The sequence below is a fragment of the Clytia hemisphaerica genome, unplaced genomic scaffold (assembly GCF_902728285.1).
Source record: "Clytia hemisphaerica strain Z4C2 unplaced genomic scaffold, Clytia hemisphaerica genome assembly, whole genome shotgun sequence".
In the NCBI taxonomy this organism is placed as follows: domain Eukaryota; kingdom Metazoa; phylum Cnidaria; class Hydrozoa; order Leptothecata; family Clytiidae; genus Clytia; species Clytia hemisphaerica.
This window is the reverse complement of record NW_027103286.1, coordinates 3,309,164-3,325,616: the sequence shown is the minus strand read 5'-3', so window position 1 is coordinate 3,325,616 and position 16,453 is coordinate 3,309,164. Positions and strand designations below refer to the sequence as shown.

General features: G+C 35.5%; 3 protein-coding genes across 3 annotated transcripts in view; 1 reads left to right on the top strand and 2 right to left on the bottom strand.

Moving 5' to 3' along the window:
* Positions 1 to 16,453, top strand: part of LOC136807469 (major vault protein-like) — a 30,667-nt gene extending 14,214 nt beyond the window's left edge. Inside the window, exons 17-27 of the mRNA XM_067064051.1 lie at positions 1,233 to 1,311; positions 12,077 to 12,219; positions 12,972 to 13,072; positions 13,427 to 13,517; positions 13,666 to 13,755; positions 14,012 to 14,057; positions 14,190 to 14,254; positions 14,698 to 14,778; positions 14,910 to 14,990; positions 15,250 to 15,390; positions 16,086 to 16,453. Coding sequence (XP_066920152.1) covers positions 1,233 to 1,311; positions 12,077 to 12,219; positions 12,972 to 13,072; positions 13,427 to 13,517; positions 13,666 to 13,755; positions 14,012 to 14,057; positions 14,190 to 14,254; positions 14,698 to 14,778; positions 14,910 to 14,990; positions 15,250 to 15,363 — 891 coding nt within the window. The 3' untranslated portion in view covers positions 15,364 to 15,390; positions 16,086 to 16,453. The remainder of the gene's footprint in view (positions 1 to 1,232; positions 1,312 to 12,076; positions 12,220 to 12,971; positions 13,073 to 13,426; positions 13,518 to 13,665; positions 13,756 to 14,011; positions 14,058 to 14,189; positions 14,255 to 14,697; positions 14,779 to 14,909; positions 14,991 to 15,249; positions 15,391 to 16,085) is intronic.
* Positions 1,416 to 6,855, bottom strand: LOC136805820 (uncharacterized). Its single transcript, XM_067062382.1, has 6 exons — positions 6,557 to 6,855; positions 4,558 to 5,069; positions 3,875 to 4,033; positions 3,567 to 3,614; positions 2,385 to 2,456; positions 1,416 to 2,025 (listed from the first exon to the last, which is right to left on the bottom strand). Exons 1-6 carry the CDS (start codon positions 6,587 to 6,589, stop codon positions 1,920 to 1,922), a joined length of 930 nt encoding a protein of 309 aa, XP_066918483.1. The 5' UTR covers positions 6,590 to 6,855; the 3' UTR covers positions 1,416 to 1,919.
* LOC136805810 (uncharacterized) lies at positions 8,543 to 11,176 on the bottom strand. Its single transcript, XM_067062374.1, has 5 exons — positions 11,033 to 11,176; positions 10,588 to 10,892; positions 10,044 to 10,340; positions 9,214 to 9,279; positions 8,543 to 9,065 (listed from the first exon to the last, which is right to left on the bottom strand). The coding sequence occupies exons 1-5, from the start codon at positions 11,042 to 11,044 to the stop codon at positions 8,987 to 8,989; spliced, it is 759 nt and encodes a 252-aa protein (XP_066918475.1). The 5' UTR covers positions 11,045 to 11,176; the 3' UTR covers positions 8,543 to 8,986.

Genomic DNA, 16,453 nt, shown 5'->3' with positions numbered 1-16,453 from the left:
TCTTTCTCTTTTCTTTCAGTACGAAAATGGCAATTTCATACAAATAACTGACCTCTTTCTCTTTTCTTTCAGTACGAAAATGGCAATTTCATACAAATAACTGACCTCTTTCTCTTTTCTTTCAGTATGAAAATGGCAATTTCATACAAATAACTGACCTCTTTCTCTTTTCTTTCAGTACGAAAATGGCAATTTCATACAAATAACTGACCTCTTTCTCTTTTCTTTCAGTATGAAAATGGCAATGTCATACAAATAACTGACCTCTTTTCTCTTCTTTCAGTACGAAAATGGCAATTTCATACAAATAACTGACCTCTTTCTCTTTTCTTTCAGTACGAAAATGGCAATTTCATACAAAAACTGACCTCTTTCTCTTTTCTTTCAGTATGAAAATGGCAATTTCATACAAATAACTGACCTCTTTCTCTTTTCTTTCAGTACGAAAATGGCAATTTCATACAAATAACTGACCTCTTTCTCTTTCTTTCAGTATGAAAATGGCAATTTCATACAAATAACTGACCTCTTTCTCTTTTCTTTCAGTATGAAAATGGCAATTTCATACAAATAATTGACCTCTTTCTCTTTTCTTTCAGTACGAAAATGGCAATTTCATACAAATAACTGACCTCTTTCTCTTTTCTTTCAGTATGAAAATGGCAATTTCATACAATAATTGACCTCTTTCTCTTTTGTTCAGTACGAAAATGGCAATTTCATACAATAACTGACCTCTTTCTCTTTCTTTCAGTACGAAAATGGCAATTTCATACAAATAATTGACCTCTTTCTCTTTTCTTTCAGTACGAAAATGGCAATTTCATACAAATAACTGACCTCTTTCTCTTTTCTTTCAGTACGAAAATGGCAATTTCATACAAATAACTGACCTCTTTCTCTTTTCTTTCAGTATGAAAATGGCAATTCATACAAATAATTGACCTCTTTCTCTTTCTTTCAGTACGAAAATGGCAATTTCATACAAATAACTGACCTCTTTCTCTTTTCTTTCAGTACGAAAATGGCAATTTCATACAAATAAACTGACCTTCTTTCTCTTTTCTTTCAGTACGAAAATGGGCAATTTCATACAAATAACTGACCTCTTTCTCTTTTCTTTCAGTATGAAAATGGCAATTTCATACAAATAACTGACCTCTTTCTCTTTTCTTTCAGTATGAAAATGGCAATTTCATACAAATAATTGACCTCTTTCTCTTTTCTTTCAGTACGAAAATGGCAATTTTGCATCAGAAACCAAATTGTTTTCCGTACCAGATTACATTGGATTCGCCTGTCGAAACATCGGTATGTAAAAATTATTCTATTTAACTTTAGATAGTAACCGGGTTTGGGAGGAGAAATCGAATTGAAATGATATTAGTTTATCTTTTCCTATTTTTTGTTTAGACTTGTCAAAGCTCACTTTCGAGTGTTGAGCACAAAAGTTTAACGTTCAGATGTTTAAGGGAAACTTCTATTAGTTAAGGTGGTAAAACTGATTCTATTTTCCTTTGTAAATGAACTAAACTGCAATTCGAAACATTCCAGTTAGAAAAATGAGGGCTTTATTGATGTTGTAGAGAGTGAGAAAGGATTTGATTGTGTTCAATTTTTCACACTTCTTCAAACTAAAATATCTCAAAATGGTAGAAAAGTCGATTTCCAAATAAAAAAGAAGCTAATTTGTTTTTTTTCGGCGCTCAAGGAATGTGAGGGCTATTTTCCTTTTTTGATGCTAAATTGTCGCGCGAAAAAGAAGTTTCACCTTAAAACATTGAGAACCTTAAACTGTTGTGCTCAACCTTCGAAAATAAGCTTTGAGGCCTAAACAGTTTCTTTTTTAATGACATTATAAACTTTTTTTATATTTTACATTTTATTATTTTTTTGAGTGATTTGTAGTCTGTTAAAGACTATGCTGAGGTAATTCCATAAGCCTGGTCCAGCAGGTCTTGGAAATAGCGGGCCACACGGGCGGACAACGTGGGAGGCGGTGGTGGTGTTTTAAAACATACAGATCTGTTAAATAGATAAAATATTTGTTTAAGTAATCGCTCAAACGCTAAGACAACAAACAGTACAATCAATACCATCGAGTTTAAAGCTCAAATGGCTAGATCAATCTTTAACCTTTGTCAAGCAAGAAAAAGTGAATCTTGAAGATTTGCGCCATATTTAGAATGAAAAACAGCGAAAAATTGAATATAGCGTTTTAATTTTTTTTTCTTTCACACGGCATGTTTTAGAAAATCTAGGGATACATTTTACTTTCAACCCTGCGTTGGTTACACGCTTCAGATGGGAAATAAGTGGTTTTATTTCCGATCTAAGACTAAGAGATTCACCTAGATACCTCACGAAAGAAGGTGTTTACTTACTTGATGTGTTCCAACATCAAATGAACATTCAATGACACGTATTCCGACCATGTTGGTTCGGGTTTTCCATACCTAAAATGAACCATTGATGATAGTTGTTGTCAAGAAGGAAGATTTTTGTGAATTTCTCTGTTTAAGGTCTTTACAGTGTCAAAAGTTATTCTGTCTCAGGGAAGCTTACAAAAAGACTTTTCCGTCTCAAAATATATTATAATTCGCTAAAATCTCAAGAATAGATTCTACTTTGCTGTGTAAAATCTTTTTTCCGTTTCAAAAAAAAATTGATTTGACTACTGTCCAAGTTCTGGAAGTGCTAAGTGGAGCTGTTCAGTGAAAAGCGAATGTTAGAATCTTAAATAAATATTGGTTATAATTCTCGGGTAAATTAATGCGTGTCCAAATTTTCGTTAATCTTTCGGACCCATCATCACCCCTCCTAGCATAATAAATTATACCTTTAAAGAAGCGCATTACGATGTAGAACATGAAAATCGGTGTTACTTAGATTTAGGTTTTGCCAATTTTACGAAAAACCGCAAAAACCAAAAAATGCTAACGTCAGCAAGACTTGTTTTTTAAATAACTCCAGTTTGGCTAATGGTATAAACATGAAAATTGGACGAAAGTTGCATATCATTAATAAAAACATTTTTGCATAATTTTTTTTTCAAATTTTGCTGACGTCAGCAGAAATCAGCAATTTACGAAAATTTGTAATAAAGTGCAGACATCAGCAAAATTTCGAAAATTTTTTTTTCAAAATGATCCGTTTAATGATGTGCAACTTTCGTCCAAATTTCATATTCATACCATTAGCCAAACTGGAGTTATTTAAAAAAGAAGTTTTGCTGACGTCAGCATTTTTTGGTTTTTGCGGTCTTTCGCAAAATTGGCAAAACCTAAATTTAAGTAACACCGATTTTCATGTTCTACATCGTAATGCGCTTCTTTAAAGGTATAATTTATTATGTTAGGAGGGGTGATGATGGGTCCGAAAGATTAACGAAAATTTGGACACGCATTAATTTACCCGAGTTGTTAGGAAGGAAGATTTGGATGTTCTTTTGTGTAACCAATTCTTTTAGGGAAAGGACTCTTGATCTTTGAAACCCAGACATTCAGACGCATAGAAAGTTGATTCGAGAGCTGTTTTTGTGTAAAGCGAAAGTAATGTTGACTCACATGTAATGATAAATTTTAGTAGGAAGGCCATCTTTGGCGATAATCACTCTGAAATGAAGAATACAAGAAATTGTACTTAGAAATAAATGAACAAGTCGAGCGTAATTGATTAATTTTTAAGATTTTCCAAGAGTTTTCTCTGGTCAATTTGGATGAAGTAGTGACATGATTTTTGCCTGAGTGGTTAAATTTTAAAACAATTTATAACCTTTCACGCCCTTGGACATTTTAAAGGGTTCCTTCTTTTAAAGACCTCGTCATTATAACCTTCAGTAGACAGTTAAAATTGAGTTCAGAGAACTTCTTACCCGTTGAAAGAAGCAATGGCTTGGTTTGTGCAGCACAGCAGTGTGCACACCAAGAAAATCATTCCAAATAACCATATGGAGATGAACACAGCAGCCAGAACAGTATCGGTCAAACTTGTAATCGCTTCGGTGAATTGTTTGTTTTTGTGGCTCTTTGGGCTGTAACAAAGTGAATTTAAGTCAAGAAAAGCAATATGCTATAAACAACTACCTCTCAGCAACCGCTATCGTATCTCTAGTCTAACGTCTCTTGGTGTTTAACATTTTTACTCATATAATTTGGCTAATTAAAGGTTTTGTTTTTGAATAAGAGTGATATCGTTCGCTTACTCATCAATTTTAACTTACAAGCTTTTTGATATTGAATTGACACGGACGTGGAGCAAGATTAATCAGAAAGAAAGAGGAAAAGAAAAACATTTTTTACCTATTTTTTGCACAATATAACAGTAGGCAAACACTGTCCTGGTATTAAATACATGTCTGATATGAAACGGGAAAACATATGTAAAAATAAAACCCTTAAAGCAAGATATCCGTTAGTGTCTTTGCTAATAAACAGGACGGAAAATATATAAAGTTATCTTCTAGACAGATAGATAGATAGATTCTGGAAATATGTGTTAATGATGACTCAATAAAAGACACCTGTTATCGGATATCAAAAAGAAGAGATAATATACCTATGAAAGAGTATCTGACTTCCATTCACTCTCTCATTGGACCCTGACACAAGGGCGTCTTCCCCATTCCTCTCAACAACTGAGACATTTGGATTGGCACTATTTGTTCTTGAGATAACGTTCTCCTTCAATCTATCGTGACTTGAAAAGGGGCTCCCCGTTCTTGAGGCTACACCTTCCGGGTGTTCATGGCGTGAATAGGTGCTGGCGGTTCTCGAGGTAACACTCTCTTGTAAATGTCCACGGCTTGCATAACTGCTACCGGTTCTTGAGATAACTGTCTCCTTCGATCGTTCATGACGTGAATATCTGCTCCCCGTTCCTGAGATAACATTCTCCTTCGAGCATTCATGTCTCGAATAAGTGCTACCCGTTCTCGAGGTTCCACTTTCATTCAAAGTTAAATTGTTTGTATATGTGCTACCACTAGCTGTCAATGTCGAATTACTTTCATCTTCTTTCATTCGTTTTTCACTATTTTCAGTGATCAGCTCTTGGCTAATGAGTTTATCCTACGAAATAAGCGAGAAAACACCGTATAAGTAATTTTAGGGCGCCCGACAAGCTTGTATCATGCTAAATCGTTTTTTACCTATATTTTTAAAATGATTTTTTGAGTCAGATAATTTCTTATCAGATTTTTGAAAAGTATTGGAATAACATTACTGTGTGTATGAATTATGAAGGTACAACACCTGACCCCGAGAATGTAGTAAACCCCGAGAATGTAGGTTTCTCATTTTTTAGCATGGTAGCCCTAACGATAGTTCAACTTCATAAAAAGTTGTTTCAGAGCATACTGTTACATATTACTGATTATTTCTAGACATAAAATTTTAACTTGAATTGATTTTTTCAGGCGAAAATCTAAATCGAAGTTGATTGGATACTACTCGAATTGAGACATTTTTTAAATAAATCCTCTCTAAATCGAAATCTATTGGAATTAAGTTATGACGATAGGGTATTTTCTTATTCCTAATGAACTAAGAAAATGTGGAAAATAGTCCATTTCAATATTTATTGTTCTAAGTTAGATATTTTAACGAAAATGTTTGACCTACCTATTGGGGTTAGTTGACCTACAATTTGGGAGCCTTCTTAACCCGACATAAAAAGTCTGTCAAATTATATAAAACTTTTTTGTTGTACTTTCATAACATGAAAGTATTACCTGAGAGATGATTAATGTTGGCATTTTAAGCTTTTACAACGTGTCCCAGACCCGCTGGGACCCCAGCCCAATCAGAAAATTTGCCTAAGTTTGGAACAATAGAATTTCTATCCCCATTGGGAATTTAGTAGAAATTTTTTGACCCGATGTGGGAAAAGTTCTATGAGGCAGGGGTGTTGTTACATTATTCACATATTTTAACACAGAATCTTCAACCTACAAAATAAAAACAACTTTCTTGTCTCTTCTTTTCGTCCTTTCTTTTACTTTTCATCATTTGTAGCACGATAAAATTAATACCTTTGTTAATTTTTTGTCAGAGTATATTTCTAAAGTATGAATTTCACATACAGAACAAAAATTTCCGATGAATACTGAAATTTTGCTCTCAGCAACCGAATCTTTTCACCTACATTTGGGGGTTAAAAAGCGAAAAAATCCAATTTTCAGAATAACAAAAGCTCTTTAGAATATTGTTTTGGCATAAAATATTTCTAAAATTTCCTGTTATAATTAATTCAATCGAAAAAAATATCAACATTTTACTATTACTAGATTTAAAGCCATAAAACCAAACCTACATTCTGGGGGTTATAACGAAAATAGGAGTCAACTTCAAGGACCAAAAAAATTAGCCTATCTATCAAAAGTAATGAAACTAACCTCTGGGAAAGGATTTTGGGAGTTCAAAATTTCGTTTAAAACATTCAATATTTTTTTAAATGCAAATCTACATCTCACAGGTCTGATTCAAATTTCACCTACATTCTCGGGGTCAGGTGCTGTATAGACGGAATCGTTCGACAAAATGAGAACAATACATACCTCAACCGTTTTGAATGAAAAGTAAGAAAACATGATTGCAAATTTCTGTACAGTGTTTGGTGTGTTGCTTGCTTATTCCTAACCGGTTACTGGGGTATGGTTTATGTTGATAGTTAGGTGTTATTCCGTGATTGTAGAATACGTCTGTTCCGTGTTGTAAGTTGGTAAGTGTGGTGCTGTTCTAGCTTGTTCGCTCCTTGCAATGTGTGCATTTCTGGAATCTCCAATAGTAACCATAGCTTTTTGACGTCAGAATGTTGATCTGACGTCAAATAGTTTTTTGAGTATTAATCGTTCTGTAAATTAATCATAACTGACTCAATCTTACAGAAGGAAATTGATTTTGTCTGAGCGTGATAGAATAGAGTCGTTCTGTAAAGTACCGGCTCGACTAAACCCAACAAAATGTTCACAAAAAATGAAAGAAGTTCTGAGCAAGAAATTATTTCAATGCGAAAAAAGGGTCCAAAAGTAATGCATGTACATATCAAAAACTGAAGAATTTTGTTGACTTAAGTCCTCGTTGGTCTTCTAGCCATCTTTGTTGTTTTGAAAAATAAAACGCAGAAAAAATCCTTGGCCCAGACATCTGGAAGAAGCGGGAAAAAAAATTCTAATTTTCGAAAATTCGTGCAGATTTTTTTACGCCACAAGCAGATCTAGGAAAGGATGCAACACTCCCTATTCGGGCGCTTCGCGCCCTCTAAATGGTCGTTCCGCAAAAATTTGGCCTGCATTTCGGTTGTCCGCAGATTTTAGTCTTATAGAAGTGTGTTGGGTATTCCAATTTATATTTGGATGACGAAGTATCGTCTACCCGTTTTTCCCATTTCCAAGTGTGAAATGCAAGTTTCATTACACGTTTTTTTATAAGAACAAACTATATAAGAGCATAAGGATTCGATGACCAAAATATTAAGAAGAAGCTAAGAACATTTTACGGCGTTGTGGACTGAAAAACAACCAACTTTTTAAGAAAATGAACAAAAAATGCTCAAAAACGGTGAAAATAAAAACATTGTAACAGTGGGTTCGACTGACAATTCCTGCATTAATAACACGCATGCGTAATTTGTCGTTCTTTTAGACCACAAGTAGTTATTTCCCGTGATAAACAAAAACAAATGAAAGGGGTGGTACAGTCACTTTCAGTTGGGGTTGTGGATGGCAAAATATGAAATTTGTCGTTCTTTTTGTCTATTTTTAGTAATGCAGGAATTGTAAGATAGAGCCTCTCTAAGAACGTTCTTAGGTTTAAAACTGAAAATGGTAAGAACATCCAAAGGCTTCAAATTTTTGAATGTCCTCATAAAAAAAACGTGTACTCATCCAAAGGGTCAGGGAAATTTTTTGTAATTTCAAGGGACTCAACCTAATTTTCAGGGGGTTAAAGTTACTCTAAAATACATTCCAGGGTGTAAAAGACTGGTTTTACTTCGTCCACCCCCCAATTTGAGACAAAAGGAGAATTTTTCCAAGGGTTTTTTTTCCTATGGTTTTTTAGCAAAATTTTCCTTTTTTCCAGGGGATATCGGCGCATTCTCGAGAATCTTTTTTAGCTTGAAAAGGTTCGTCCATCCCCATGTATGTGTTAAATGGAACAGCCCCAGGTAGAATTCTCTCAAGCTAAAACAGGTTGTAGTGATAAGAATTCGAAAAGACACATAAATATGCGTTTTTTATAAGAACAAACTATATAAGAACGTAAGGCTATTATGGCCAAAATATTAGCTGCAATTTAAGAACATTTTAAGGCTTCGCAGTCTCTAAAACACCTAATTTCTTAAGAAAATGGACTAAAATACTCACAAAATGGTGAAAATTAGAACATGTTAAGAACATTTTAGGCTTATATGAAACTCAAAAGGTTAAGAACATCCGAAGACTTTTGGATATTCTTATAAGAAACGTGTACGTTGGACAAGTTCTTAAAGGTAGCGAGTCATGAATCGGAGAGCTCAATTTTTGTTTTGTTTTTGTTTTAGACTTGTCAAAGCTCACTTCCAAAGATCTAGCCTCGAAAGGTTAACGTTAAGCGTTCTATGTTGTTGTATCAATGATAGACTTGTTATCAGTTTGTTGGAAATCATTTCTAAATATTCCAGTTCAAAAAGTGAGGGCTTTTTGGTGGTACTAAGAGTTTAAGGGCGGAAAAAGAATTCAATGGTATTCACTCCTACTCTCTTTTTTTCTTCAAACCGAAATATTCAAAATTTTTGAAGGACATTGAGGGCTTATGTCTTACTCAAGTTTACGCTATTAAAGCTTATCACCTTACTAGACATAGAACGTTTAACCTTAACCTGTCGAGCGATACCCTCAAAAATGAGCTTTGAGGCCTAAATGTTTCTTTTTACACAAGTTTGAAACTATTTTTTTGACATTTTGAATATTTGATGCGTATACTTAATGGTGTACGTTTGAGGATGCTCACTGGCTGATGCCAGCGATCCCAGTAACGTAATCGGCTATTTGTGAAATCATCGAGGGTGGTGGCTGGGGCGCCAATCTGAAAATAATAATAATAAGAAAATTATGAACGTTTAAAATGTTTTTAAAAACACAGTAAAACCATTTCCCTGGTACAAACAGGAGAAAAAAACAAAAATAAAGTTTTGTTTGTTTTCTTATGCTCGGAAGATGTTATGAATACTTACCCACAATGCGTTGCAGCTCGATATAAAATGCTTTCTAACCAGCTCGGTTCTGGTTGAAATACAAAGCTATAAGAAAAGAAGAAATCACAGTTAAGTTCCTTTTAAAGGATCATTCCTGAGGAGAAAATCGACCTTTCTTTGGCCTGAAACTTTAGTTTTGTGTCACAAATGTTTTCGTGAGTTAGTGGTCAAGTATTTTGCGAGTTAATCTTGTCAGCCAGCATGCAAACAGAAATGAACGAAATGTCACATCTGTTAAAACGCCACCTGACATCAGAACTCTGTCTTAATAGCCCTAAATGTTCTGAAATTTTTAAAAATAAAAATATTAAGTTCTTAGCATTTAAATTCAAATAATCGTCAAATTTTTGACAGTCACAAATGTTTTTGCGAGTTGATCTTGTCAGCCAGCATGCAAACAGAAATGTATCAAATGTCACATCTGTTAAAACACCACCTGACATCAGAACTCTGGAAAATGCAAATTTAGTAGGTAGTAGGTAGCTCAAACCTAATGTCTTAGGGACATAAAAGTAGTAAAATGTAAACATTGCGCGAACCCCGTGTCATTTAAGAGAACAATTGAAATCACGTGTCCAAAACAAACTTGTAAAACAATCGAGCAATCAGAATTAGCCATATTTGGTTTGATTTTTTATTTTGACATGTGACATTTGTTTTGATTTTGTATCCGCTGCATACAGTTTGTTTACAAATTTCGCAAGTACTGTTATGTCCCTTTAATAGACATCAGACATCAGAACTCAAATTTAGGTAGTTTAAATATCATGTCTCAACAGTTGTAGAATGTTTTTCGCATATTCACCTACCTGCTCACGGTGGAAGACAAGTTCATGACAGCAATGGTGCCCAATTGGGCCACCATAACAATAGTGGCCAACTCCAATGCCATAACAAACATTACGAGTGGTGTCCAATTATTTGGACGCCGCATTATCTTTGTAAGATATGTAAGAAATCTTGATATAACAATAGTGGCCAACTCCAAGGCCATGACAAATATTACGAGTGGTGTCCAATTATTTGGACGCAGCATGATCTTTGTAAAATATGTAAGAAACTTTGATTTCTTACTTACTGTCTTTGAAGTATCAGCATCTAAGTTCCTACCATGTGAAAAAAGAAGAAGTGAATTGTTAAAAACAAGTACAGGCTACCAAAATTAGAACAGTCGGCGACCTTTAGACCCGAAATGGCTTTGCAAATCTTAGGCCTCTATAGATATTTCGTGTATATTCCTATACGGGAGTCAAGTTTTACGTTTGGGCCAAACCATGAAACGTATAGAGTGATTGGATTACCAGTCAGGATTCTATCTATGTTTGGAATAAAATGTCGGAATGGAACTCTTACCTATCATTACTATTTGTATCAGCAACAATTTCAGTATGTTTAGATACGACTGTCTCTGCATGAGCGGTGTTGTTTGTGACTTCTTCCACGCTTGCAAGATTGGTATTTGCAATTGTTTCACAACTAGGATCTGTTTTTACTGTCTCAACAGTTTTTGGGATATGTTCGGTGAACGTTGTGTCGTCATCAGACGTGTACTCGACCGCCTGTGGAGCCATCTGACTCTTGATGTAAACTCCGGCGACGGAAACGATGCGTTTCCCATTTGGGTCGTCCTTGTCAACACGACGTTGGCTTGCATTGGTCTGTACAAAAAAAGGGAGGCGATTTAGCAGTAGTCAGTGACACAATATTATATAAATTCCAGTCAAATCTATCATAACCTTATTCCTCGTGTTTTCTTTTACGACAGAAGTATAAAAAGTTTCAAGCAAATATAACTTACAGTGGTGTCCATGACAAGTAACTAATAAAATTCACTGAGCCGCGAAATTAAAAAAGAAAGTAAAGTATGATGTTAACTCTACACTGAAATTTGTGTGCGATGTTGTGGTGTGTTTACAGCCATGGAGCGTGATGGCGACGATGTTCCCAGACTGTAGCAGTTTAATCTTTTCTTTCTGAACGTTTTTTTTGACGTCAAATAGATACTTGGTTTCGTTCTATTTGGCGTCACTGGCGAGATTATAGCGAGATTATGTATCTGGAATTCTCTACGGCTACGGTTAGAGTGGTGAGGGAAATAGCGAGTAAGGCAAGTAATGGCGGGTGAAAGCAAGTTCGATATTTAACGCACGGCATTATGTCGACTTTGCTTGTACGGTGTTTTGGTGTTTTTCCCGTACAGAGCAAAGTAGACAACGACATGTCACCTTTGGTGACGACCCGTATGGGTAGCCCCGCAACCGTAGCCGTAGAATATCTCCGATACATAATCTCTCTTATTCGTTTTTCTGTGCTGGAGACGGCTAGCTTTTGATTTGTCTAAATCCTGACTGACTGAGGACAGTGGTAAATCAGAACTTTTACTGTCCTCGACTTTTCGGCTTTGTGATCTCTTGTGGCAATGATTCCATATTTAGCGCGTACAGATTTTATTGGTAATTTTAAAGAGCGGATATATAGTGTAAAAATAATTTCTTTTGGTGGGTGGCAACCGGCGTTAAAGTTGTAAGTCTGCCACCCTTATCACAATAAATAAAGGATTTTTCTCTTTAGGGAAGCCTGTACTGATTGAAGGGTTATTTGTGGCAAGGTCATTAGAAATCTCACTCGCTAAAAGACGGAGGATAAATATTGTACAGTGTCTCAGGGAGCTTGAAATTGTTTGAGTGATGGAATTTCCGAGTAATGGAGACCACTGGTTTACAAGGCATTGTTTATTGAAGGGACAAGAAAACTTGTTCGAGTTAAGGAGACATTCAAGTAACAGAGATTCGAGTTCTAGAGAATCAACTGTATATTATATATTTTTTTCTTCATTTTTCAGCGAGTCGAATTCGTGGTCGAGTAGCACGCACAACATTCGATGAGTTTCATCGTTATTCCACACGAATCGTGAAAGAAGCAGTCTTCGGTGTCGATGAAGAAGATAATGTCCGAAATGCTCTCCTTTTCTCTGAAAACAACATGGTAAGTTGACGCAACGCTGCGATTTATCGTGTCATTATTCCATCTCGAGTGTCGCGGGTGGTTTTACACTTTCTTAGAAATCTGCCAAGTCCACGAAGAACGGCATATCTTTGTCACCGTCTGGTACAGGCTATCTTGGTACAAGCTCTTCTACACAGAGAGATAAACACTTTTACGTAATAGAAAAGGGCCCATCTTACTTAAGTGTTATGCTCTCTCCGAAAATTGTTCCGAAATTTTCTGGCCTGTCTTTTTTGTTGAGAGCACCCGCTTTGTGTATTTCCAAAGCGCTTGGGATTGCTGGTTGTCCCAAAAGTTGTAGTCCGGGGTCCACTTAAAGTTTTTTTATAGACTGGATGGCGCGATCAAGTGGTCCGGTAGTATATGGTTATATGCTTTTGCTTATACAGTCCGCCAGATTTTCGTTGTTTTTGCCATGTAAAAAAAGAATGAAGCAATGTTTTTATTTGAATATAAGGGATTCGAAATCTGTTATTGATGTTTCTTTTTCATTCTTAATTATATTTTTCAACTTCAAGTATCTTTTTTGTTATTTAGATTTTAACCATTTTTTTCTTTCAAAATGGCAACCTCGTCAAATGCTCCTAGTCTACTTCACTGGACTCAGCGTCATAAAAAATTATCAAAAAGCAAATTTCAGCCAAAAGTAGACTCTAGTCTACAAAAGTTGACTTTACTTCAATCGTATTTTAAATAGAAAAGGGATAACAAATCACATTTCTTTTTTGCAGACAGTGACAAACATTGATGTTCAAAGCATCGAACCAGTGGATACACAAATGAGAGACAGTTTGTTGAAATCCGTGCAAATGGCCATCGAAATCTCAACACAGTAAGTAGACTATGTTATAGTCTAAGACGAATCACTATCTAAGAAAAAAACCCAAAGCCGAAGAAAATTCGCAAACGGGTTTTTTTGCCGAAAAGAGTTTATGGTCGGTAGAGTTGCCATTCTGTTTCTTCGAAACTCTCCCGCCGATTTTTTCCCGTATAGCGCCATAACGCCATACTGCCATATTTTACCGCCTTTACTATCACTGTAACGATAACATCGTCTACACAGTAACTCGAATGAAATTATTTGTGAACGAATCTGCTCACTCTATTTCGGCTTTTCCTTTAGATGTGATTTTTTAACTTAGATCTCAAAAGACCATACATACATTTTATTTCCGTTGTTCTTTAGATCGATTGAGCGCGCAGCATCGCACGAAGCTCGCAGACACGAACAAACTGCCAAAGGAAATTTGGAGAAGAATAAGCTACAAAATGAAAAGGTTCGCTTAAAAGATTTATTTTCTTATTGAGATATTTCTAAGACATCACCTTCTAGAAATAGCGGCTCTATTTTTTTTATTGCTCATTTTGAGACTTTGAATGGTAGTGCGTCGTATTTAACTCCTATGTTTCTTCCATTTCTTACAGGCGGCAGAATCAGCACGTATGAACCTCTATGAATTACGTGCAGAAACAGCCGCTGTGGAATCTTCTGGTCAAGCCAAAGCGGAAGCCGAGGTAAGGAGTTTTGTTGTTTACACAAAATTTAATAATAAAACTTGTAAAAGGTTTCTTTTTTTATGACGAGCTATTATCAAAAAGAAATGCATTTCAAATTTGGGATGAACAGCGTGTTACAAGAGGCTTCTTTTAGTCAGCTCTTTGACCCTCCCGCCATCTGAGCATCCGCATTCTTTATTTGAGGCCAAAATAGGGCCACAAAGGGCCTTTTTTATCACTGTTCATCATAATCTTTACCTGTTCACACTTTTAGGCTCAAGCCGAAAAGACTTTGATCGAAGGACACATGGCTATTGAAGGTTAGAAAAGTTTTGCTTTGGCATACTATTTTATACCGCCTGAATGGCTGGATTTTGTTTAAAAAAGTTTTTGTTTGATTCAATTTAGTATTAACAGCATCATTCATCGCCATAATTATATCTATATTTTAGCTGCTAATTTAAAAGCAAAGGCGTTGGAAATCGAAGAAAACTCCAAAATGGAAATTCTCGAGCAGGTTTGTGAAACACGTCCCTTCTTTAAAGAACATCAGTTTATCGTCTTTAAAGCCTGATCCTGTCTGGTTTTACGCTAAATGCAGTATTTGAATCAAGTTTTTTAAATCATGCATTATATTATCAGTGTATCGATACGCGACACAGTCACCAGGAGACTTCTTGTGTTTCTGGCTACCCACGTGCCATTGGTTAGCCCTACTCTGTACTAGAGTGTATCTCACGTTTATCGTTTCGTAGTAAATACTACAATGAACTTTGAAATTAGCCGTAGATATCGGGTCTATGTACAGACTGCGTTAGTCTGGGCGAAGATATTTTCACTTGCCAAGTGAATCTTAGCTAAGAGTTGGAATCGAACATGGATCTCCTGGACGGCTGTCAAGTTTGATAGCCAACTACCGCAAAACAGACGCTTATAGTAACAAATCCGCTTCATTTTCAGCAACGAAAAGCTGAGATCGAATACATGAAGACAGTCAACGGGCTGGAAATCAAAAAAGCCAAGCAAATGGCTGATATTGAGGTAGGTCTTCAATCGTTATCTCGAAAAAGTTAGCTTTTAAATTGAATCTAATGACTAATTTTTTGGTAAGAAATATTTATAATCCCGTTAGAACCTTCTTTTAATTTTTCAAAAATCTTTTTTCCCTCCAGTTGAAGAAATCAGCAGATTTAATCAACGCCATTGGTCAAGACACCATTACAAATATCGCCCTCGCTGGTCCAAAGGCTAAGGTAAGTTCAGTAATGAGAAGGTTATGCAGGGTATCAGGGGTAATGGACAGTTAGGCTGTTCAAAGATGGAATTATTTCTATAAAAGGAAATTGTTGACAGTTTATAGCAGTGCTAAACCATGCATTCGATGCTAGGATTATTTCCAATATTGTTTTTGCTGTGTGTTTACAGTCGTTCGACTCTACGGTAGAAACAAACACTGAATCCCAATATTTTAGCCATTCACCACTTATTACTTTTACCATTCACACTATTTAGGTTGGTTTATTGGGTGCATTGGGAATTCGTGCGACATTGATCACAGATGGCAAGACACCAGTCAACCTTTACCAAGCTCCAAATGGTGCAATCACGCCTCTCGGTGGACATTAAACCTACTGAATGAGCTTAGTGAATGAGGTAAGTCGTGTGCTGAAAGATTTCTAACAATTTCGATGCAGCAAGTTGTGTTTTTTTTTACTTGAGCAAAATACCCCTTCTTGAAATCGAATGTTGATGTTGTTGCTGTTGATGACTCTTCCTTTGTTTTCGTTTATCCCACAGTACACAAAGTTCTTCCGTCTTAGATAGCTTTCCGTCTCAACGAGCCTCTTATGTCTCTTAATTCAACAAAATTCGAGGAATCTTCCTGAATTTGTTGTTTAAAGTCTATTTCCCTCTGAGACAAAAAACTGTATTGATCACTTATCCCGATTACGGATTCTAATCAGAGCCAAATACATACCTTAAGGGAAGAAATTTTGGCGGCTTTGTCTGAAATACGCCAAATTAAGTTCCCGCCAGATTTAATTTTTTCAGCCAACCGCCAAATTACATTCCCGCCAAATTTAATTTTCTTCATTTTATGTCCGATTTTTCATAATTTACCCCCTAAAAGAATACCATTTCAATGTTTTCACCCTGATTTTTGATCTAAAAATCCGTCATCTGCCTAATTAGATTCCCGCCAAAATTAGCTTTTTCCCTGATCCGCCAAAATTAGCTTTTTCCTTGATCCGCCAAATTAAATTCCCGCCAAAATTTCTTCCCTTAAGGTAACAAACAATCGAATTTCTTGAAGCTTTGAGTTACTATCTTGCTTTTCGGAATTTTAGGATCGAGCATTTCTGATTCGAGCATTTCTGATTCGAGAAGATTATATCACGATGGTGTTATGTCTAACTGTAACGATTTAAATTATTTTGTTTTGTACTTTGTATAATTTTGCACTTTTTCTATAAATATTTTGTAACTGAACTTGCCTATTTGTTTTTCAAGGATTTTATAATGGTTTGACCTTTTAAAACATGACCTTTAGCACCACTGCTGATTTGTTCAGTTCTTTTTCACATTTGCACTTTTGCGAATTGATTGATTTGAGGGTTAGAAAATTTTAATTTAATATATGTATTTTGATAAAGATTTGATGTCATATGTAACGTGTTTCGTTGAATTGTAATATAAAATTGAATTCAAAATTAAA